Source organism: Gymnoscopelus microlampas (assembly GCF_963454915.1).
Source record: "Gymnoscopelus microlampas genome assembly, chromosome: 5".
NCBI lineage: Eukaryota > Metazoa > Chordata > Actinopteri > Myctophiformes > Myctophidae > Gymnoscopelus > Gymnoscopelus microlampas.
The window spans coordinates 7,056,429-7,081,244 of NC_139942.1; the positions used below are offsets into that span (position 1 = coordinate 7,056,429).

Genomic DNA, 24,816 nt, shown 5'->3' on the forward strand with positions numbered 1-24,816 from the left:
TATCTCCGTATTTTAACCTTTTTCGTAAATTAATGCCGTACTTCACCAATCTATGTCACACAAAAGTAGAAAAAATAGCCGATCTACAAGCTCAAACCGTGTTGCAGTGCGACGTGTTTTGAGCTTATAGATCTGCTATTTTTGAATTGGAATCCTGATTGTTTTTTTTTGCTATTTCTGAATTGGAATCCTGAAAAGTTACATTTTTGTATTTTCAAATGCATTTAGTTATACTTATGTTGACTTTATGAACTTAAATACAAATACATTGGACATAAAAAAGACAATAGAATTGTAACACTAGTCATTAAGCTACTATAATATAGACTGAAGTAATTAAAGCGGGCAGTGGCGGCCGCATGTGGCCCCTGGGCCGCCAGTTGCCCATGTATGGCCTACTTTGACTCAAGGACTGCGGTTGGGTACTTTGTCCTAACCACTGCTAATGAGTGCTCTCTTGTATGTTTGTTTTGTAGTTTCACATTTTTTTAACAGCTCAAGATGGCCAGCAGAGAACCTGAGATCGCAGATCCACAGTTTTACAGTGCCATGTCTACGGTGCCAGAGGTACTATTTAGTCAAATTACCAGATAAATATAATGAACAAATATGTACTTAAAATACTTAAAAATGCAATATGCATAAACGTGTGTATTTTTACATGTTGGGAAATGCTCAGCTAGGGCACGCTCTCACCAAAAGTTGGCTGGCTGCTGTTAAACGCAGGTTGTGCGCGGCCACAGTTTTTTGCAGCCAGCGGATTCTAAAAAAATCACACCCTGTGTGAAGGAAGCGATGCCTTTGAGGAGTTTATTTAATCGGGCTATATATGAACTAGAGAAACAATGTTAAGTGTGTGTGTGTGTGTGTGTGTGTGTGTGTGTGTGTGTGTGTGTGTGTGTGTGTGTGTGTGTGTGTGTGTGTGTGTGTGTGTGTGTGTGTGTGTGTGTGTGTGTGTGTGTGTGAGAGAGGTTGTTGACTTAAGCAGGGAGGGGGGCTGGTGGGGCATTGTTCTTCACTTGAGGTCAGCATGTGGTCTCCTGAGGTCATAAAGGCAGAGTGTGTGTGTTTGTGTGTGTGTGCAACTGTGAGGTCATGAGGTCGAGCTCATTTCTCGTGCTCGGACATAACACCCAGACACGGTCAAACGTAGAGCGGCTGGCACCGCTAAAAACGCTGTGACGCACCTGTCACTCACATTCAAGACCGTCCCCGTAGCCCGCACCGCCACTAGACACTAGACAAAAGAATGCCTTTGCACTTTCACACTTGGGGTTCGTACATCTACATACACATTCAGATTTAAAATATAAAGTACTTACCCCATGACCACGGATGTTACAATCATGTACGGGCCCTCATAAGTATCCGTATCTTCCGTATTGTTCAATAAAAAGCATTTTAATCCAATCAGTGGTCATTTTCTCCGTATGCTTTCAACTGCGCGACCCTAGCGGTTGAGAGGTGTATTGCACTGTTGGTACATTATAACTCTATGGGAAATTGGCCACCAATCGGATTAAAATGCTTTTTTATTGAACAATACGGAAGATACGGGTACTTCTGAGTGTCCGTACATGATTGTAAAATACGTGGCCACGGGGTAAGCACTTTATATTTTAAATCTGAATCTGTATGTAGATGTACGAACCCCAAGTGCAAAAGTGAAGACTATTTTTAACTGACAAGGCTATTAAATATATAGTTAGAGTAATATTATTACACTAAATATATTATTACACTAACCTAAAGCCTTTGCGACCGCACTGACTTGTAACACAACCAGGCCAGTTCTTTAATGTCAGTCAAATGGAACTCTTTCATGGTCAAATCATAAAGTAGTGGGTGAGATGCAACAGCTACAACCAGTTGGTCCACTGAGAGCACCATGTTGCTTCCTGAGTCTTGGGACGGTCCGCCTTCGACTTACCCGATTGGACAGAGGAGGAAAATCAGCTCGTTCCATCCAGCAGTTTTATGCTTCTGCGTGTAGAGCGGATAAACGCAAGGTCTGCGCGACAAGCGGAAAAATCTGCTCTTGCGTGAATCCACGCATTTGCATTGACAAAGCATTGGCAGATTCTGCCCCAGAGGTAAAATAAAAGTGCGGTGGGAGCGCGCCCTTAACACCTGTGTGTATTCTTTCAGGCAGATTCTTCTGAGGAACTTACTGAGAAAATGAGGGACCTGAAGATTCCTGACGGTAAAAACCCTTGTGTGTGTGTGTGTGTGTGTGTGTGTGTGTGTGTGTGTGTGTGTGTGTGTGTGTGTGTGTGTGTGTGCGTGCGGTGCGGTGCGGTGCGTGCGTGCGTGCGTGTGTGCGTGCGTGTGTGTGTGCGCGCTTGCGTGCGTGCGTGCCTGCGTGCCTGCGTGCGTGAAAAAAGAAAAAAAAAAATTTGTACTTAATTACTGTACTTGAGTACATGTACTTAGTTACTTTCCACCACTGGCTGCTACACAACAATGGTTTTGTTTCCATCACAGAAGCTGCATTAGCTGAATTAGCTGAGGTGAAGGGCATCATGAATGATGTCTACGAGAAACTCAGTCATCAGGAGACAGAGCTCAACACATTTCTAAAGTGAGTATGAAATGGTCTTTTTATTGGTTTACTGTACATTAACCCCGTACGCAGATCCTCAATGAATTTGATGCGGCTACATGAAAGGGATCCCAAAAAAACACGTGATCGAAGTCATGTGACATGTGTTTAATATAAAATGAAATATTATTTATTTTAGTGTATTTATAATTATTATGGATTATTAATGTTAAATTAAATTACATTAAATTAAAAGTTGAAACTTTCAAAGTTTGTTATAGTTTTTTTGTTTTTCGCAACAGGGCAAAAATCAGAGATTTGGAGAGCAGCAAAACGGAGCTGGTGGGTGTCTTTGGTAGAACAGGAGCTGGGAAAAGCTCTCTGATAAATGCCATTATCGGTGAGAAGAATCTCCTGCCTTCTGGAGGTGACGGCAATGCTTGTACCTCAGTCATGATTCAAGTGCAGGCAAACATGACAGACTCCAACTACATAGCGGAGATCGAATTCATCCCAGCAAAGGTAAAAAACAACATTGTCGTCGTTACATAAAGCAAGTGTTCCCGAACCTTTCAGGCTGCGACCCCCCAAAATAATCACATTTCAACTGGGGACCCCAACCCTGACAAGCACATAGAATTGTAGCCATTACATTTAGTTTGACTTGTTTCCACAGATAAATATTGTGAAAATAGCCACAAACTATAAGCTCTGCGAGGCGGTGTGAGCTTGTATATTGGCTATTTTCACAATGTTTGCCTTACGTAATATTTGACAATTTGGCCAATTTGGTATTAAAAAGGTCTAAAAGTCCTTAAAATGTCACTTTAGAAATGTGCAGATCTACCCTGTGTACACTTATGCTGGATGTTGGTTGTTTACTGTTGAGTGAGAAAACAATGTTGCACATAAAGCTAATCATCTGGGGACCCCCAAAAATTATTTGGGGACCCCCAGTTTTGGAAACACTGACATAAAGCATACTATTATGTTATAAGCATTGGTGGACAAAGTATACAACCCCAGCGCTCGAGTCAAATTATACTAGATGGTCAAATGGACTATTATTCAACTACACATACAGATGTGCCACTTCAAAACTTCACACCTTACTGTTCTTTCCCTGAACGTGCCCTGAAAATGCATTTTTTCCCTCCCTTTTCTGCCCTTAAAAATGCACTGTTTTGCCCCTGAAAAGAAGTTGTCACTACACCCCCCCGTTTTTCCCTTCAACAGACATCCATATACATGAGAACAAAAGACTGTGTGTTGAAGAAGGTGTCAGACTCATTATGAGGCGAAAGGTGATTTGAAGAGGTCCTTGACCAGTTGCTCAAATTAATTAGCATCATAAAAGCAGTGATCATCAAAATAATTCAGCATTTTAAATGCCCTTCTTTGTCCCTCTTATTGCCCTGGGAATCCCCTGAAAATTGACTGTCTTGGCGATGGCAGGACATTTGAAGTTTTGAAATGGCACATCTGTATAAGTTGCTCAGTCAAGTTTGTACTTGAGTAAAAGTACAAATTACCTTTTAAAACGATGCATTGCTATATTGCTGAAAGTTTCCAAAAAATTCAAAACATTTCCAGAAATCTATAAAACATATCAATACAAGTGAAAATACAAGCTCTAAATATAGCTGCAAGCAGCGATAATACGGGGCCAGTGAATAGAGAGAGAAAGAGAGACATGGAAACGGAATAGATTGAAGAGAGAGAGAGTGACATGGAAACAATAGATTGATGAGAGAGAGAGATGGAAACATAATGGTTTGATTGGACATCTCAACCTACTGCCATTAACAGGATTCGAACTCTCAACCTTCAGACTAATAGGCTGCAACACTACCTATAGTGCTATAGCTTTGTCCAGGCTGATGTTGTCTGTTGAAGATCATAAACTCTTGCCTTCTTTCATGAACCAAGCCCCTGTTTCACTAACACTAAGATCACTCATTCACAAACCATTTACCAATGAAGAAATTGTACATCTCCTCAGAACCAAAACTAGTGAAAGTAGCCGATCTACAAGCTCACAAACCATGAAAAGTTGTGAGATTGTAGATCAGCTATTTTCAGAATGAAGTATGTCATACGTTGAAAAAACGTACTCTCAAATAAGCATTTCAGGTTATCTTTACCATTTGCACATGTATTCATTGATACAGTCATGTTGTTTGCAATTCAACTTAAATTAAGTCTGCATCAAGTGAGGCTTGAACTGGCGACCTTGCGATTGTGAGGCATTCATTTAAGGGAGATGCCATTGGCCCAACAGACAAGTAACTGTGAAAAAGGAGATCACACAGATGATACAGTTTCACGCAAATAGCTGAAAAATCCTGGGTTTAAGTGTTTTTCAAACTGCTCAAAATTGCGGACAATCTAAGGGTGGAGCTTACTGGTCAAAGCGATAGATGTGTTCCTCATGAGTCAAGGCACAAGTGTAAGCAAGTTTCACGACTTTCGGCCAAACGAGGCATGACTTTTGCCTGTTTAAAGTTTGCATTTTCAAAAAATTGCTATAGCGCCCCCCTTTGGCCAATTGGAGTGAGATTGGTTTCAGTGATATTTGGAATGACTCTCTACATTACTGCAACGTTTCAAAGAAATGTGAGTCTTGCATGTATGTGTTAGGGGCAGATGAATAATTTTCATAAAACTGTAATAGTTAAAATCTATTTCCTCCTGGGATTTTTGAGTAATCTGCACAAAACATTTTACACATGAATTTAGGACCTTTGCCGACAAAACAAAAGCGGCGGATTTTCCATAAGTGAAAAAATGCAGAAGTTATGAGCCAATGGCTGTTTTTCATATAATTCAAAATGGTGGGCGATCTAAAGGTCAGAGGTCAAAAGTCAGACCACGAAAGTTGTCGGGCATGAAGAGACGCATGTGTGTATCGAAGTTTCATGGTTGTAGGTCAAACAGGGCATGAGTTGTACCTGTTCAAAGTTGGCACTTTCAATTGAGTGCTATAGCGCCACCCTTTGACGAATGAGTGTGAGAATTATTTCTTGGTAGTTTTTCATGAGCATCTACCATATGGCCGAGTTTCGTAAAAAGCGTATGCACGGTTAAGCCAGAACTGGCAAAAACAAATATTTTTCAAACTGCTCAAAATTGCGGAAAATCTAAGGGCGGAGCTTAATGGTCAAATCGATACGTGTGTTCCTCATGAGTCAAGGCACATGTGTAAGCAAGTTTCACGACTTTCGGCCAAACGAGGCATGACTTATGCCTGTTTAAAGTCTGCCTTTTCAAAAAATTGTTATAGCGCCCCCTTTTGGCCAATTGGAGTAAGATTGGTTTCAGTGATATTTGGAATGACCCTGTACATTTCTGCAAAGTTTCAAAGAAATGTGAGTCTGCATGTATGTTTTAGGCACAGATGAATAATTTTCATAAAACTGTAATAGTTAAAATCTATCTCCTCCTGGGATTTTTGAGCAATCTGCACGAAACGTTTAACACTTGAACTTTGGACCTCTGCCTACAAAAATGGTGGGAGATCTAAAGGTCAGAGGTCAAAAGTCAGAGGGTGAAAGTTGTTCAACATGAAGAGACGCATATTATGTGTATCCAAGTTTCATGGCTGTAGGTCAAACAGGGCATGAGTTGTACCTGGTCAAAGTTGGCATTTTCAATTGAGTGCTATAGCGCCACCTTTGGACGAAAGATTGTGAGAATTATTTTTTGATCGTTTTTCATGACCATCTACCATATGGCCGAGTTTCGTAAAAAGCGACAGCGCGGTTCAGCCAGAACTGCGAAAAGTGGCAGAAAAAGAAGAAGTGACAGAATACTGCCAATAACAAAACAGGTCCAGAGCTGAGCTCTGGCCCCGTAAAAATGTAGCAGTACTCATGTAAATGTATACGTTGTTACAGACCCCTACTAGTTATATGTTCAAAATGACAAAATGGCAGTGGTGGAAAAAGTTTTCAAATAATTGTTGTGGATATAATATAATATTTGCCTCTGAGATGTAGTGGAGTAGAAGTAAAAGTACTGACATTTAAACATACTCCAGTAAAGTAAAAAATACCATAATAAATTGTACTGAAGTACAATAGGCCTACTTGAATGTACTGAATGTGCGTGAATGTACTTAGTTACTTTACACCACTGTTCATTTGTACACAATGTTGCAACAGGACTGTTGTCATGTATTATGAGATTTTATAGATTTTTGCCTCTTTTTTTTTCTGTTTTCTTTTTTCTTAGGACTGGGAAGATGAGTTGTGGTGTTTGATAAAGAAATCTGACAATGAGCAAAATGAGGAAGGTGATAGAGACAACGCTGATAGCGACGACGACGATGATGATGATGATGATGATGATGATGATGATATCAAGGAAAAGTTCTCAGCACTGTATGGAAAAGATGTTGGGAACTCTGCAGATGTTGCGGACTACATGGACGACAAGAATTTTACAGATATTCCGGAATTTCTCCAATCCAAAAAGAAGATAATTGAATGTAAAAAAGTAAGTTACGTTTTTTTCTACCTAACGGCCCTTGATTTCTGACCTCAAAACCAAGGTGGAAATTTAATTATGAGTGTTAGAGTGATATGGTTGTAGAATAGATGATCCAAATGTGGTTGCATTTGTTCACTGTAAAAAGAAAAAGGTAAGTAAGTAAATAAATAAATTCATTCACCTCAATGTGTGTTACAGTCCTCAGAGCTATCCAAAGTACTTGCAAGGTACACAAGGCGTGACCGTACCAGAAAAAGACAGTATTGGCCACTAGTGAAGTCTGTTACCATTAAGGTACCAAATGCCAGCGAACTTCTTCAGCATGTTACCCTTGTTGATCTTCCTGGAACCGGAGACTGTAACAGGAGCAGAGATGAAATGTGGAAAAAGGTCAATTCAATTATAAATTCAAATCATATAATGAGAATGTATTACATTTCAATTCTATTATTTAATATCAATATCTGTGTAAGATTATTCAATTATTTTCTCCCATAGTTTGTTCGAAATTGCGCTGCTGTGTGGATTGTGAGTGACAAATGTCGAGCAGTTTCAGAGAAGGATCCATGGGATATCTTAAAGGAAACCATTGGTCTCATTGGAAACGGTGGAGAGTGTCAAAGCATCAGTTTCATCTGCACCAAATCTGATGTTCTTGGCGTTCCAGACGAAGACCAACTGAGACTGAGCATGTGAGTTTCTTTTTTACTTTCTTGGGGGGGGGGGGGGGGGGGGGGTACCTCGTACCTCTCTTTCTGAGAGGGTACCACGTTGTTTGCTAAGAATGCCTGCCTATCAAAAACATATTAGGTTATAGTTTTCAGTGCTAAAGATTTTAGATGGAAATTAATTATAATAGAACAGAGTAAAATTTCACATTTTATTCCAGGTCAAAACGTGATCGTGTATTGCGAACCAACCAAGATGTCAAGGAAGAACTGAAAAAGAAATTTGAGGCATTTGAAAAGAAAAGACAAATCAAGGTACTGTACGTTTTACAGACAGACATTAAAGGCCCTTTTTTTCCCCAGCATTATTATTACTTTTTATTTTATTATTATTATTGTTGTTGTTTTTTTGTTTTGTTTTTCAGAAACATTTCAGCGGAAAACGTGACTTTTTCCAAGTGTTCACAGTCAGCTCTTTGTTCAAAAGGCCAAAGTATCTGCAAGAAGTAGACACTGGTAGGACAAGACTTTACAATTTACTAATAATGTGTAATAGTATGGATTTAACAATTTGCATTAGTGTGAAAATAACATATTTTAAATCTCAAAACAAACGTAAACAGACAACATACATTTTGGACTGAAACGTTCCCCCCCCCCCCCCCCCCCCCCCCCAGAAATACCCAAACTTAAGTGTTTTCTGGAAGATCTCAGTGACCGTCACTCAAAGACCAATTATTATGTCAACGGAGCCTATGGAATACTTTCTTTGATGAAAGGGGCGAATACTCAAGGAACGGTATGAACATGGCACACACGCACCCGTGCAAGCGCACGCGCACACACACACACGCACGCACGCACGCACGCACGCACGCACGCACACACACACACACACACACACACACACACACACACACACACACACACACACACACACACACACACACACACACACACACACACACACACACACACACACACACACACACACACAGGTCTACATTATTATGGCTCTATTGTTCTGAGTGCCAAATTTGATTTCAGGACTCCCTCAAAGCAAACGTGTGCAAACACCTGGAAACAAGACTTCAGGAATGGATCAATAACGTCCATCAGTCCATGACAAAGTGTCATGAGGCTTTTGAAAAATGCCTCGATGATGTGATTTTGCCGTCAGAAGAATCGTGTGAGGAAGTCTTGAAGCGTGCCAAAAAAGTCTGCGACCATTATACGAAATGTAAATCTTTAGTTGAGAACAACGGCATTTACAAGCCAAAAGTCAAAACAAGGATCACAGTGAATCTCAATGAGAGATTATCTAAATGCATGAGAGAAGCGATTGATGCAAAGTTTGGCGAGACCTTCCCGTAAGTACCTACTGTCAGCAGTCATAAAAACATGTCTACCTTCCGGCATATTAATCTAATGAAACGGGAAGAGGGAGGGCGTGTCTAAAAGGGCTTCCTTAACTCAATGCAGATCCTATCCATTTCAGGAATGAAGGACGAGCGACTGGACCCATCAAAAAGGCCATCAATAGATTCACACTTGACAGCCTGAGTGACATGCACAAAGAGGTTGCATTGCAGATGACATTTCTCAAGACAGAGGTATAACTACACCTCATTTTGATGAGTTTTGTCTCCGAAGTAAGATATAGACACAATAATAATAATAAGGGTAATAATAATAATAATTGTTATTATTATTTTTATTATTACAATTTATTTATGTATTTATTTATTTGCCATGACATTTGTGAATAATTCTGTTATTAATCGGCAACTGATATGCAACTTGATTTATAATGCTTCATCTGATGGAAGCCAATTTCCATAAGTAGACTATGCGTTTTTCTTCTCTATAATCGGAGTGTTCCGTTTCTTTTCTTTTCTTTTCTTTTCTTTTCTTTTCTTTTCTTTTCTTTTCTTTTCTTTTCTTTTCTTTTCTTTTCTTTTCTTTTCTTTTCTTGAACAGGAGGAGAAATTGAAGGCAAAACTTGTCAATGTCATCCGTGATGAAAAGAAAAACATCTACTCCAGTCTAGAAAAGTCAATCCAGGAATCCATGCAGCCATGTTATGACAGTAAGCCATGTTTTCACAACAATGCCAGTATTTGACTTACTTACTGGCATAGGCAGTGGGAGAGTCGTTTTCACATGCCCTCCTTGGCAGTAAGAGTGCTGGTAATGCCTGGTATGCAACCATTTTCATAGAAGCCTATAATACTTGCATGAGAGGAGACTAATAAGCATGTGAAACTTCCATCTGCAGGCTGGCAGACTAATGTAACTTCAATCCGTCGAAAGAACAGAAGAGACAATAGGACATTACAAATGTGTCAATCTAACTGACAGCATGTATGCAGTTACATGCAGTGGTGGACAGTAACAAAGACGCACATTTGAGTACTGTATTTAGCAATTGTTTTGAGTATCTGTATTTTTGGATACCTACTTTTGACCCCACTACATTTCTAGGAAGGGAAAAAGTACATTGGGAATTATCCGCTTAAAGGGATATTTCACTTTCAAAAAAACTTTGGGTAATTTTATCGTCTACTCAGGCTTTTGGGAGCACCCCGGACAGTTTTTAAGTTGTTTGATTCAGTATTTAGATATTTGATATCCATTTTATCAGACACGCCCCCTACATACACGCCCCCTACAAACCCATTGTAACTTCAAACTCCATTTTAACCATGTTAGATTCATCGGAAACACCCGTCCTTGGTTCTGGTGACTGATATTGTCCTTCTATCACATGAGGAGGCCGTGTCTTTTCAATTATTATTTTTTTTGGAAAATGAAAAAAATAAATACAATAAAGAAATTAAATAAAAGAAAGAAAAAGAAAAAAATGTATTAGGAGGGCAGGGTGAGTCACCAGAACCAAGGACGGGTGTTTTTGATGAATCTAACATGTTAAAAATGTAGTTTGAAGTTATAATGGGTTTGTATAGGAAGGGGGCGTGTCTGTTAAAATGAAAATCAAATATCTAAATACTGAATCAAGCAACTTAAAAACTGTCTCATTTTACTTCTACTCCACTACATCCCAGAGACAAATATTGCACTTTTTACTCCACTACAATTATTTGAAAACTTTAGTTACTATTATTCCAAAACATAAATTAACCACTTCAGCCCTATTTAAACTTTGGCTATTTGAAAATAGCCGATCTACAAGCACACAACACGTCGTGATGCAACGTGTTGTGCACTTGTAGATCTGGTATTTTCAAATGATTCTTTTGAATACATTTTACACATAATGATACTGTAAGTTGTGAAACGGGACAGTCTGCATAATGAGTTATTTTACATTCGGTACTTTAAAGGGGAATTTTGGACCAAGGTTTTCTTACCTTTTGTATGACGTTATGATATCTAAAAATGTCATAACTCCATCCCAGGTCCACCACAGCTTATAACGTGCGCCAATAGGCCTTGCGCTAGATCGCGTATTTTAATAGCATATTTTTTTTTTTTTTTGGTGCGATCTGACGTTCATAGTAACAGAACACTGTAAAAAAAAAAAAAAAAAAAAAACAGAAGTCTCGCTAGACGAGATTGAAATCTCGAGATTTCAATCTCGTCTAGCGAGACTTCTGTTTTTTTTTTTTTTTTGGTTGCATAGTGTTCTGTCACTATGAACGTCAGATCTCACCAAAAAAAAGAAAGAAAAAAAGCTATTAAAATATGTGATCTAACCTAAGGCCTATCCGCGCACCTTTTAAGCTGTGGCGGCTCAGGGGTGGAGTTATGAAATTTTTCTACTGTACCATTCATCCTAAGATATCATAACGTCATAGAAAAGGTAAGAAAACTTTAGTCCAAAATTATCCTTTAAGTATTATTTTGATGCGTATACTTATTACTGTACATTTTGATTACCGGACTTTGACTTGTAACAGGGTGTTTCTACATTGCAGTATTAATACTTTTACTTAAGTAACACATTGTTGTACTTTTTCCACCACCGTGTAGAAGCAGCAGGTTGCAGAGGAACACGCATGCGGTTCAACATGTGGAAGGCAATGGACGAGCATCTCAAGGCATCAAAACCGGCCATGTTTAAAAAGGCTAAGACAGACATGATGGAGCTCATGACACAGCTGAAGGTTTGTCTACCACTCTATCTCAGAAACAGACCACATTCCAACTGCTCACACTTTTCTAATGAGGTTATATATGCTTATTACACGGCTTGGTTGAATGCTCGATTCTGATTGGTCAGTCATCGGTCATTATTTCTGGATAATGACCGTTGAGCCGCTGTCTAATCACATGTCAAACTGTGCTGCTTGGTTTTATGCTTTATCCAACATGACAGCCATGTAAACAAACAAACAATGTCATTTACAACTAAACGTTGGTCTCAAGAATGTTTTTGAAAACATTTGAAGTGAGAAATAGACAATGCAATGACCGAAAAGTGATTCTATTTGATCCTCTACACTCCCTTGTTTATAGTGGCGCACTGGGGCAAATCCGGCGGTATTATTCGCAAATCCGGTGGTAAAGAATGGGGGCGAGTGTGTTTTGGGCCGAGTCTCTCGGTTACCTTATGGACTACTGTCATTTGTTTTCCGAGGCGAACTTGTCTACCCAGCCCAATACTTATGGAATACTTTCTTTGCCGTAAGCAAGGAAATACTTCGTTTTGTTGCTACTTTTGGGTCAATTTATTAAGTAGCCGTGTAATAAGCGGGATCCGCCTCGGTGCATAATCACCCTGTCGGGCTTTAAATTTCAATAATGACTACCTCCCTATACATACATTATCCCTTGCTCAAGAAATATTGGCAGTTATTTCGTCTTAACCACTTAAACCCCAGCATCCTGCTATTTCCAGCGAAAGCTTTCCCCACAATAACAGAAAAGACACTAGTAGAGCCCTGAGGAACACCGCTCAACCATATGGGGTTTAAGTGGTTAAGAACAGCTGGGGAATGCGGGCCAGGCCATTACTACTGACACAGTATACTGTGTGTGTGTGTGTGTGTGTGTGTGTGTGTGTGTGTGTGTGTGTGTGTGTGTGTGTGTGTGTGTGTGTGTGTGTGTGTGTGTGTGCGTGCGTGCGTGCGTGCGTGCGTGCGTGCGTGCGTGCGTGCGTGCGTGCGTGCGTGCGTGCGTGCGTGTTTCCTTATACTGTAGAACATTTATTGAAAGATCTAGATTCACTTGTCATGCATTTAATTCTGGCACTGAACAGTTTATCTTCATTTCAGGATATGTTACTGAGAACACTCCACGATGATATGCAGACATCCATTGACCAGTCACTCAAGAAAAATGCCACGTCAGTCCCAGGTAACAGAAATAATTGCATAATCAATCAGTGGTGTGTATTAAAATTGCATAATTGTTACAAAATATATACATTTGGATACCGTGGTGAAATAAATGTGAAACAATGTTGTTACAGATGTCACTGAGGAATATGGAAAAGTGAAGACATGCCATGAGAAACTGAAAGAGACTGCAGATTCGGCTGCAAATAGAAGGTGAATAATGTTTTTATACTTTATTTTATTGTTCTCTGTCGAGGATTAAAGTATGAATAGCACTAGCAAATTGACCGTGCGAAAGTGATGACATGTTTAAAAATTGATAATCATAATCTCAATTTGTGTGACGTTTATCACGATAAGAAAATAATAGCCAGCACTCCGAAGTCCTTCTGGCACTTTTTAAGACCTGAGGCCAATTCTAAAAATGTCCTCTAAATTCTAACAGTTATCCGAAAAACGTAAGCTGCTATATCAGGGACGTAATAATAAATACAAAGTACCTTAAGTTTTCAAATAATTGTAGTGGAGTAAAAAGTACAATATTTCTCTCTGAGATGTACTGTAGTGGAGTAGAAGTAAAATTATAGATAATATGCTTGGAAATACTTCACTAAAGTAACAGTACCTCAAACATTTTACTTAAGTGCAGTACTCGAGTAAATGAGAAAAGCCCCCCAAAAAAGTTGCTCGCTGGTTCTCAAACTTTTTCACGTCAAGGACCTCCAAAATGATATGTATTTGGCTTCGGACCCCATCTCAAAATATGTTGTTCCGCCCCTGACCCCTGGTGTAGAATATTGTAATTCCCATGGCATAGTCTCAATGCATTTCAGTACGGTGGCGTTATGTTACAGATTCCTGCTGTGACACGTTGCGACTCGTGCCATTCCGATGGGGCCGAGAGGTACTTCGGGAAATGGCCTATTTGTGGACTTACTTTTTCAAAAATCTCTTAAAATATGAATTTTAAATGTGTTCTTGCGTTGGGAAATCTTTCCATATATTTAGATTGTAACAAAGCAGAGGCGCTGCTTTTCCTTTAATGACCACTTGTATGGATCAGATATCGGCGATAATAACATTATGTTATTTTTGGAACTAAAGACTAAAGCTCTATTCACACGGAGTAGGCTTGGCGCAAAATTACCTTCAAGTTACAATATAATGTCTCTGTAAATGAGCATTTGAAGCTTTTCCTTATCGTCTTGAAGCTGGCAGCATTCTAGAGTAGGTTCACCTCCCAAACCCTGAACTTTTAAGTTGGAGTGCAAAGCTAGTGCACTAGCATCAGCCAATCAGAGCACAGAGTCATCTGAGTAGGCGGGGAATGAGATTAGGCTTAAGAGAATGGAAAAAGCAAGTGAGGGCAACATGTAGCAGAAGAGAATTTCCAATTCATTGACTACATAGACATGTCAGAAAATCCTTATCTAATCCTTATCCTTATTAAAGACTTTTAAGCTGGGAATCAAGCCAATCAGCAGTGAGTCCGTTTATAAGTCTTAAACGTTTATGCTCCAGCAGATCTGAATAGATAATCAAATCACAGTAGATGCATGCCAGATTCATAGACAGGGATTATATCCATGCTATTCTATTGGAGAAAAAAAAAGAAACGTAGAAGAGGGTTTCACACTCTGACAGAGATGCTCTAATCCAGGGGCGCCCAAAAAGTAGATTTATCATAAAGGCTGTGCAGCTACTAGATGCCATGCAAAAATAATGACAATAATGAAAATAATATTTATAAACAAAAATCACGAAACTCCTCTTTTTGGCGTCTGGCACTTGAATGAAAGTGACTTGATTGATTGACATCAAGAAGGGCCTGTCAGCTCCCTTCAGGGCAGTAGTAGTCAAACCCACAATGCAATGCTTTGTTTTCAAGAGTGTTGCACTTGCACGCAAACATAAGTAGCATTACCCGAAAAAATACCACTTGTCTTCCATACAGAATGGGAGGAAGTCTTTTCATTCCTTTTCACTATTTCATTCCAAGTGCGTTTGTCTTAACTCCAGCGCCGCTATTCCAAAGCCTCCTCAGGTAAATTTTTTTTAAGTATTTTCAGCAACAGGATACATTTTGTTTGGTTGGTAGATCTTGCTGAGCTAGTCATTTTAAAGGTAGTTCTCAAAAAAGTGTGGGCACCCCATGCTCTACTCCAACCAAAACAAAGACACTCATCCAATAGATAGAATTTCAGTCAATATTCTCCATCGGTAAATGAAATCAAAAGTTGTCTTAATCAAACGGGATGTGTTGGAACTCCATGAAACGTTTAAAGACAAACCTATTGTTGCTTTCAGACGGAGCCTACGACTTACTGGACACCATAAGCCCTGTGGAAAGCCCTGCTCCTGTTGCCCACAATCTGCTGATCTTGAAGAATTCATCAATCCTCACACCAGAGAGATTTTCCACCTGAAAACCCGGACAACATGTGACACAGACAATGTGATATATGCAATCCGATGTCCTTGTCCCAAACTGTACATAGGAGAAACGGATTGCCCATTGAAAATAAGGATAGCGAATCATAAGAGTGATATAAAACTCAATAAGCCTAAGACTCTAGCAAAACACTTCGCCGAGCTTGGCCATTCAGCCACAGATTTTAAATTCTGGGCGATTGAAAGAGTAGAGGGGGCTGATTTGAAAGAAAAACTATCACACGCACAAGAGACGTGGATAGATAAGCTAAAAACATGTGAATCAGGTCTAAATGTGAATGAGTCCTAGGCAGTGTTGCCAAGTCCGCTTATTATGAGCGACTTTGGGCTTGTTTTTCTGTAAAGTCGCTCATAAATATTGGTATAAAATATTGGTATATCAATATTTTGGGCTTGTTTCTAAAGTGTAGTTGATTATTTGGGCTTGTTTCTAACGTGTAATTGATTATTTGGGCTTGTTTCTGAAGTGTAGTTGCTTATTTGGGCTTGTTTCTAAAGTGTAGTTGATTATTTGGGCTTGTTTCTAAAGTGTAGTTGATTATTTGGGCTTGTTTCTGAAGTGTAGTTGCTCATTTGGGCTTGTTTCTAAAGTGTAGTTGCTTATTGTCTCCGCCAGGCCGAAAGGCATGGCGAGAGAGTATGTTTTCCACCCCGTCCGTCCGTCCGTGTGTCCGTCCGTGTGTCCGTCCGTCTGTCACCAGCTTATCTCCGGCACCGTTGGCTTGATCGCAGCGAAACTGTGCACACACACTGCCTGGATGCCAATTCAGAACCTTTGCCCCAATTTTTTGGCATGGGCCTTTTATAGCGCCACCAGGAGGCCGATTTGTGCAAAACATATTTTTTGACAGTACTCCTACAGATTTTGTCCAAAAATCACGCAAATCGGTGCACAGTATCTCTATAGTCATTAAACGAAACCGGTCTTTCAGATTTCTCATATTCCATCCTGATTGGCTAAAAATGTCTTCCAAAGTTTGCAGGAGTGCTCCGTTTTGAACAAAATGCCTCAAATCATGAACACAGCATGCAATTTCCGTGAAATTTTGCACGCTCATTCCCATTAGGCCGAGGAAGAACTACCATTTGAATTTTTTCAAATCAGCCTCATGGTGGCGCTATAACAGGCCGATTTGTGTTTTTACCTATAATTGCACCGATCTGTGTAAAACTTTGTATGCACACTCCCTAGAGGTCAAGGAAAAACCTTTGCCCTGCATTTTTCACATCTGCCTTTTATAGCGCCACCAGGAGGCCGACTTATGTAAAACACATGATTTTATACTACTCCTTCCAATTTTATCCAAATTTCACGCAAATCGGTACACATGATCTCTATAGTCATGTGATCATGACAGATGTGTTTGATTTTTCATATTCCATACTGATTGGCTAAGATTGACATCTAAAGTTTGCATTATTGGCTTGTTTTGAACAAAATTCCGCAAATAATGAACGCACCGTCCAATTGCGCTCAAACTTTGCATGCACATTCATACTATGTTGAGGAACAAATGCCACCCTTTTAACATTGGCCTGTTATAGCGCCACCAGCAGGTCTAATTTAGCAAAACAAATGTTTTTAACAAAATGCCTCAAATCATGAATGCAGCCAGGGTCCAATTGTCGTGCAAGGCCTAAGAACAAATGGCACCCTTTTCACATTGGCCTATTATAGCGCCACCAGGAGGCCACAATAGCCTACCTGACCTGGCGGAGACCTGTGCTCCGAGGAGCACTTTTTCTAGTTTTATATCTTTATTCATGGTATTTTTTACATCATACATGATCATTGTAAGAACACAGTAATATTTATTCCTTTTTCCTCCCTCTTACGATGTATTAATATTTTATTACATTTGGTTAAACATGTGTGTGATGTTTATTGATGTACAGTAATAATCTATAACCAAGAGCTTTGGTTACAAATTTAAATATACTTGATCATATTTTTCCATTGTTGGCTGTGTATAAAAGATACATCAGATTTAAGTACAGATGATTGATATACCATCTGGCTGATATACCGGGACGATATTTTTTCAAGAATGACATATCAGTGAATATTCCCTCTTACCTGTCGATAATGGTCACAAAAATTGCACATTAGTCACGCTTAAACATTACAGTTACATACATTTACAACCATATGAGCTTTCATTGAAGTTAACATGTATTGAAATGCTATTACAATATCAGTATACCATCAGCTTGATGGATCCTGTATTAATGTACACTGTTGTGTTTCAGTCTTCTTACAGAGGACACTTTGGACATTCGTCTTCATCACATGAGACACGACAGAAGACACTGTTTGAAAGACTGACAGGAAAGAAAACTTTAACACCAGAAGAATGGAAGAAGAGAGAGGAGGAGGTGATAGAGAAGATGTTGAAGTTTGTGATGATGGAACCACAAGAACCAAGTAGTGAGTCTTACTTTTATCCTCTTATGTGGACATTAATAAAGTATTAAAATGTGTGTGTGTGGGTATGTGCGTGCATGCATGTGTCCTTGCATAAAATAACAAGAATGGACGAGTGGATTTTCATGAAACCTGGAGGGAATGATCAGTAGGCTGTCTTTAAGAGATTGTTAACTTTTGGGTGCAAAAGGTCAAAGGTCAAAATGGCATCATGGTTCATATGTGAGGAACAGAGACATGTAGAGATGTTGTGCTGGGCTGCAGGGTTTTCACATCCAGGTGTGTTTTTATTATCATTGTAAATGTCTTGCTGTCTGTTGTCTTCTGTTCCAGTGAGTGGTGGAACACCGTCTGAAACAGGAAGTTTACACTGCTGGTCACCTGCCAAGGTCTCTGATTGGCTGACTACACATCCTGGACCAACAGCGCCCTCTTCAGGATATGACACCATGAGTATAGCTCCCAGCCAGGCAGACACTGATGTGATGAGTGTGAGAGATCAAGATGTTTCATAGATCACACATTTTAATTCTTATTTATTTCATTAAGAGAAACATTAGCACCTCCAGAATAATTCTTAGTTATAAAAATATATCCCAACACACGTCTCATAACAACACATTAATGTCACATTAATTCTGACCATTCCAAAAAGCTACATATCTTCACAAGTCAGCTATTTTAACAACAATCTCAACTATATAAAATGCTATTATTATAGTTGTGTGCATGTACAGTAGACCAGGAATTATCTATCTATCTATCCATCTATATCCACACACACACACACACACACACACACACACACACACACACACACACACACACACACACACACACACACACACACACACACACACACACACACACACACACACACACACACACACACACACACACACACACAGGCCCTCATTTATCAACGCGGTGCAGACCAAATAATGGGCGTACGGCGAGATCACCGTAACTTTCGGCATTTATCAATATATCCTGACGTTGGATTCATCCTACCGTACGCTGAGATCTCACGTCTGGTCGAGACCAGTTGTTGACGTTGGCTGCGCCCGTTTATTCCTTTTTGACCTGCGGAGCAGCATTGTCTGACTGTCTGACAGGCATCTGGACACATAATCCACTCCAAAATGTATATCTACACTAATAAATAATCCCTGTAAAAAATATAATATTTTATAGACTAATTTAAACAAACTGCTTTAACAGACATTCGGTTAAGCTTGCAGATCTGGCTGCATTGGCTATTTGAAAATAGCAGATCTACAAGTTCACAACAGGTCGCATCGCATGGACAGTTATGTGATGGATGTGACATATTAACTCCTTAGAGACCACCTCATACACACCTCTTTGATAACCAGTTGGACGTGTGGCCAATGAGAGGAGAGGAAAGGACCACACATTATTATATATTATGTATAATCACACTGACTGAACATCAGGAAAGTTACTGATTGTTTGTTTCCTGCTTTTTATCTTTCAGACCAGTTTTTCCCCCATCGTGCACACAGAACACACAACCAATGAATACAGGTAGGTCATCCTCAACAGCTTCCTCCACATACTGTATGTAGAAGTTGTGTCTTTGAGAACATCAGCTGATCATTCACCACAGCTGAGTCTTCCTGTTTCCACTAACATGTTGTTTCTATTCAACCAACCACTGTGATGGTACATGAACTGGATACAACATGTGGCAACATGACACCTCATGAAGTCAATAGATGATATCAATGTTGGTTTTGGGGGTGTCGGTTTTCAAGTGGTTAAGGCGCGTACCTCACAGACTTTGATGCCTGGCATCGTGTCCCGGGTTCAATTCCCGAGCCAGACGGCGGATTTGCTGCATGTTATTAATTCCACGACTCTCTCCCTGTTTTTGTCCACTGTACTAACTAAATAAAGGCAGAAAGGCCCCAAACATATCTTAATACAAATAAATGCTTGTTTTGTGTCACAGGTTCACGTTCCCAGAGGCGGGGCTGTTCCAGTGCAAAAAGACAGGGTTGGCGTTTGGAACGACAGGCGAAGGAGAAGTCCTCTACAGGACTGTTCAGTGGGATGAGGACCAGCTCAAGTCAACAAGAAGGACTCCTGCAGGTCCTCTGTTTGACATTCAGTGTCCTCACCAGTCTGTCTGCCAGCTACACTTGCCACACTGTGACGTCACACCTGGTGAGGCATCCAATCACTTTCAAGTGTCTTGTTCAAAGTCACTCTGTATAACAAATCTGTTGAAATACAACACCTTCTGCCTTCTGTGTACTGAGAATTAGTGTGTCTGACACACAGCAAGGAAGAGGCGGATCGAAGGTTAAAGGTCACAATGGTGAGTCTGTTGACCAAATGGTGAAAAACAAAGGATAGATGAGGGGCGTGGCTCCGCTGGCTGCCACGGCTCAGCTCTGATCCAGTGTACTGTAGTGGAGAGAAGCTGAGTCAGCCATAATTATCACGATGATAAACAAATGAAGCAAGCGCACTGCAACTGCATAAAGGTTAAGCAGGCTGGAAGCGCTACAACACTAGAAAGCTAAGTGTGGAGTAGCTGAACTTTACCATACGTAAAGATTGGATAAGACCTGGTTGGTGTGCAGACCAGGTTGTTGTGGAGCGTGGAGGTGATTAGAGACGAGGGGCAGGTGTGATGATGATCGTAGATGAGAGGCAGGTGGAGCTGTCAACACCGGCTGATGAGCGCGGAGTGAGCGCCAAATGTAGATGAAGAGGTGAGGATGGCCGAGTCGTAACACACAGCCAGCTAATGTAAAACTATGTAGATGTAGAGGTGAGTCGTAATGTAAAACTATGTAGATGTAGAGGTGAGTCGTAATGTAAACTATGTAGATGTAGAGGTGAGTCGTAATGCAAACTATGTAGATGTAGAGGTGAGTCGTAATGTAAACTATGTAGATTTAGAGTCGTAATGTAAAACTATGTAGATGTAGAGAGTCGTAACACACAGCCAGCTAATGTAAAACTATGTACTGTGGGCGAGCTCTCAGCACACAGAACACATTGGGAAGTGTTGTGTCTGCTTTTCACATCCTCCTCACAACAAAATGTTTTATGTAAAATATCTGTAAAATGTGTAAAACCTTTCACAGGTGATGACCTTTGTGTGGCCAACATCACAGATGAGGGGATACACCTCTTAAAACCTCTGAAAGTGACCCAGACTCACGTGATTGTAAATGTGACCCACCTGTCTCTCTTTGGGCTGACGTGGACGTGGATTCTCGACCTCTTAAACCCTAAACCTAAACAAATTGTTGGTCAAGTTCTGCTGTTCCTTCGACCGCCAAGCGAAAGATATGAGATGAATGTATTCCTGCTGCCGAGAAATGTGCATCCCGAAGAGGTAAAATGTGTTATCTAATGCTAAGTAGCCTCATCCCTTAAAGTTTGATTATCTTCATACGTATTGTACTTCAACATAAAATGGATTGTGATTCTGAAGAGATGCTAGTCTGTAGGTTTGGGCACATTGACAGCCAATATCAGGCCAAAGTCCATAACTTGTACTAAAGAGCCATGTCAAAATGTCCATCAACAGTGACAAATAATGGTCTGCAGACTAGTTAGTCTATACCAGGCATTATGATGGAACCATGTGGTAAAGTGTGTGTCATTGTAGGTGGAAAAACAATATCAACAGGATGTACGGATCATGAATACACCTACATGTTCACTCACCGCACACACATCGTACAGTCTGCACTGTCTTCCACATGAAGCACAACCAAAGGTATCACACACATGTTGGTCTAGTCCTACTACTTCTGCTACTACTGCTACTATTACTAATACTACAGTAAAATGACTGCCACTACTACAGTAATCCAATGCAATAGTAATAAATGTATGTGTGTCTTCAGGCTGGGCTTTATTATCTGGACTTTGGGAATAATTACCAGCCAACATTTGAGGTGTTCATGGATTTGAAGACAGAATACTTCTCATTGGAGCTACGAGGACCTGAGGGTGAGCGTGAGCCGGTGTGGAATGGACACAAGCTCAGAGTTAAAGGTACAATTATGTTTCTTAAGCTACATTAAGTACATTTGCACATACCTGTAATTGTGTCTGGGTTTTCGCCTGTTTATTAGGAGCATCTACTGAACAGCACACAGTGATCAGTGTCTCAGATCCTAATTCCACAATGAATTGTATTTGAATACATGGAGCTCCTCTTAATGTGTAGGAGACAGCTTAGTCCTTTGAGTAAGAGGATGAAAACATTGATGCTGCAACATTTAAATATCTACCTATAAAAGTCAGAGATGTGTATAACGATAATTTAAACAATATGAAAGGTGAAATACACACATTTGGTTTGGCGATGAATGAATCCTCTTTTAGGTATTCTGGGGGAGCAAGTTGCTTTTCCCCTACCAATCGTGGCCTTCTGAATCCCCCCATATTTACCTTTAAATGCACTAAATCTCTGTCTGTGAGTGTTTCCACAGCAAAACTGCAGAACTGTCTCACTATTATGATAATGTGTATGGCGGGTGAGCAGCAGTTTCTAGAAGGGGAGCAGCAGCATGAGATAAGGCAGCAACAAAGCTAATGAAAAGTTGCATGCCGGTGTCACGCATTGCATTTTCATGTGTGATACCGGAATGCACTCCATCTCCAATCTCCTCAAACAACTCAACTTTTAGACATCGATAAAAACACAATTTGACTTAAGACCCAACTGACTTTACCTTGATTTAATGGTTCATTTATTTACATTTATAAATGACATAAAAAGTGATTTTATGATAGATTTTATATTTATGGTTTATTTTTGTATTTTCAAGCATAATTTGACTATGTGTGACTGATGGGTAAAAGTAAACTCTTAACACTACAGTGAAATATCCTTCAGTCTTTAACATGTGCTCAGCCCCTCCCATACCCATGCTCATGAACGCATTAAAAAAGCTTTCATTGAATGTTTTTTGGTGAACGGTGAGCTGTACACATCTGTTTGCAACTAATGAACACAAACATGAGTGTCGTTCATGTTTCAGTCAACAGTCTGAGTACATCTGAAGTATTCAGTATTATCATTGTATCCATAATTGTGCATTCAGCTACTACTTTGATGACTAAAATAATGTTGTATAATTAGAGGATGTTATTAAGATTAATATTTAAATATAATATTAATCATGTGTGTAAACCCTGCAGTAAAGGCTTTCACTTCATGTCATCCACAGGACAAATCAAACCAACGATAATGAAGCCCATCAGCCATTCTGTTTCAGGTACACACCCATTATCTTCATATATACGTTTTCCCTTTCTTTCAACTTAACAATCTTAAGATTTACAGTATGTTATCCTTTGATTTGCATAAAGGCAAACAGGTTCTCTTGATGGAAAATCGGGACGCTTTAGTCAGTAAAGTGAAGAACGTGGGTCCCATCCTTGATTATCTGCAAAGTAAGGGCTTCCCTCCTGAAATGGCCGCCAACGTCCAATCTGAGACCACACCTCAACAAAGCATGAGGAGGATCCTTGACAGTGTGACCACCGCTGAAGCAGCAGAGACCTTGTACGAAGCTCTTGTCATAAATGAGAAGTTGGTCATGGAGGAGATACTGGGTCTGGGATAATACCAGGGGTGGATCTACGGTGGGTGGACCTGCACCTGAGAGGCACAGGCCCACCCAGATTGACTCTGAATGGGCCTACCCAGAGTTACACATTTGTCCTAATGTCAATCACATGAACTGAAGCATGCATAATGTCAATCAAATGAACTGAAGCATGCATAATGGGACAATGTACATTGTTGTTGGAACATAAACACAGACAGGGTGACGCTGAGCCTTCCTCACATTTGTTTATATTTTTCATGTGTAGAACATTTAAAATGTTAACCAATATCTGCTGTGTTTCATTATTTATCAGGCTGTAGGTTTATATGGGGAAATATTTTGTAATAAATGAAACTAACCCTTGGATACGATGTGACTTATTTTTGTAATGAAATGATTTGGTCTACAGTTCAAACATGTACATTGTAACCTATTCACTAGAAACACATTTTCTACGAAAATTCAAGTGTGCCTGCTGCTGGCTGAGGTGGGAAGGGGACAGAGCGTGTGTGTGTGTGTGTGTGTGTGTGTGTGTGTGTGTGTGTGTGTGTGTGTGTGTGTGTGTGTGTGTGTGTGTGTGTGTGTGTGTGTGTGTGTGTGTGTGTGTGTGTGTGTGTGTGTGTGTGTGTGTGTGTGTGTGTGTGTGTTGCCTTGTCTCCATGAACAAATTACCGCAGCAAAGGTCTTTAATCTGACCACCTGCAGTTAATTTACATTAAATGTCTTATAATGCAGAAGATACTTTGAATGTATAATTGTACATATTGCCATTTACATTTGCCTCATTGCAGAGCAGCCGGTGGCCACAAACATCGACGAGCGCAAGACCTCACATCTGAATCAATCGTGAATTCTGGTATAAAAAAAAAACACTCTCCTAGAAGTCATGTTTTTGGTTTGGTTAATCTTCATTTCGAAGCTTACCTGTGAACATCCAGGCAGTTTGTTGTGCTCTGGATCTCCCCAAAGCATTAATATAGAGTTTTACGACTAAAATCTGGTCTGCAGAGACGAGTCAGACTAGCATCAACTGAAAACAGGTTTGACGCAGGGCACACAACTCAGAAGAGGTGAAACGCCACACACCAAACGCAAATCAGAGTCTCACTAAATGAATGAGAAAGTACTGTATGCAGAGATGTTGAGTGAAACAAAACAATTGCTCTCCCGCAACCTGACAACACTGCGTTCCTTCAATGAGGAAGTCACTGGCTTGTTGTTTTCGTTGCGGTGTGTTTTGTGTTTTGTCTCTTGAATTACCCAAATTCTGGAGGATTAAACACATGGATAATTCATGGGATATGCAATACTAAATGAGGACAAACCTAGA

The 24,816-nt window shown here is 40.0% G+C and overlaps 2 protein-coding genes across 3 annotated transcripts; both read left to right on the forward strand.

Annotated features, from left to right (window-relative positions):
* Positions 1-484: 484 nt before the first annotated feature.
* On the forward strand, positions 485-16,138 carry LOC311045482 (nuclear GTPase SLIP-GC-like). 2 transcript variants are annotated; one of them, XM_084057366.1, is made up of 17 exons: positions 485-567; positions 2,149-2,203; positions 2,485-2,581; positions 2,845-3,064; positions 6,776-7,039; positions 7,232-7,423; positions 7,532-7,725; positions 7,923-8,016; positions 8,127-8,217; positions 8,379-8,500; positions 8,749-9,071; positions 9,200-9,314; positions 9,682-9,790; positions 11,695-11,828; positions 12,939-13,020; positions 13,136-13,214; positions 15,309-16,138. In XM_084057366.1, exons 1-17 carry the CDS (start codon positions 502-504, stop codon positions 15,739-15,741), a joined length of 2,670 nt encoding a protein of 889 aa, XP_083913492.1. In that variant the 5' UTR covers positions 485-501; the 3' UTR covers positions 15,742-16,138. The 2 variants fall into 2 exon arrangements, with proteins under 2 accessions (XP_083913492.1, XP_083913493.1); XM_084057367.1 differs by having other exon boundaries at positions 2,488-2,581.
* Positions 16,139-17,681: 1,543 nt separating this feature from the next.
* On the forward strand, positions 17,682-23,789 carry LOC311044876 (NACHT, LRR and PYD domains-containing protein 1a-like; the record flags this gene model as incomplete). Its single annotated transcript, XM_084056688.1, has 8 exons — positions 17,682-17,880; positions 19,335-19,425; positions 19,853-20,067; positions 21,000-21,253; positions 21,530-21,640; positions 21,771-21,921; positions 23,103-23,150; positions 23,245-23,789. The coding sequence occupies 8 exons, from the start codon at positions 17,682-17,684 to the stop codon at positions 23,499-23,501; spliced, it is 1,326 nt and encodes a 441-aa protein (XP_083912814.1). The 3' UTR covers positions 23,502-23,789.
* Between the last annotated feature and the right edge of the window lie 1,027 nt (positions 23,790-24,816).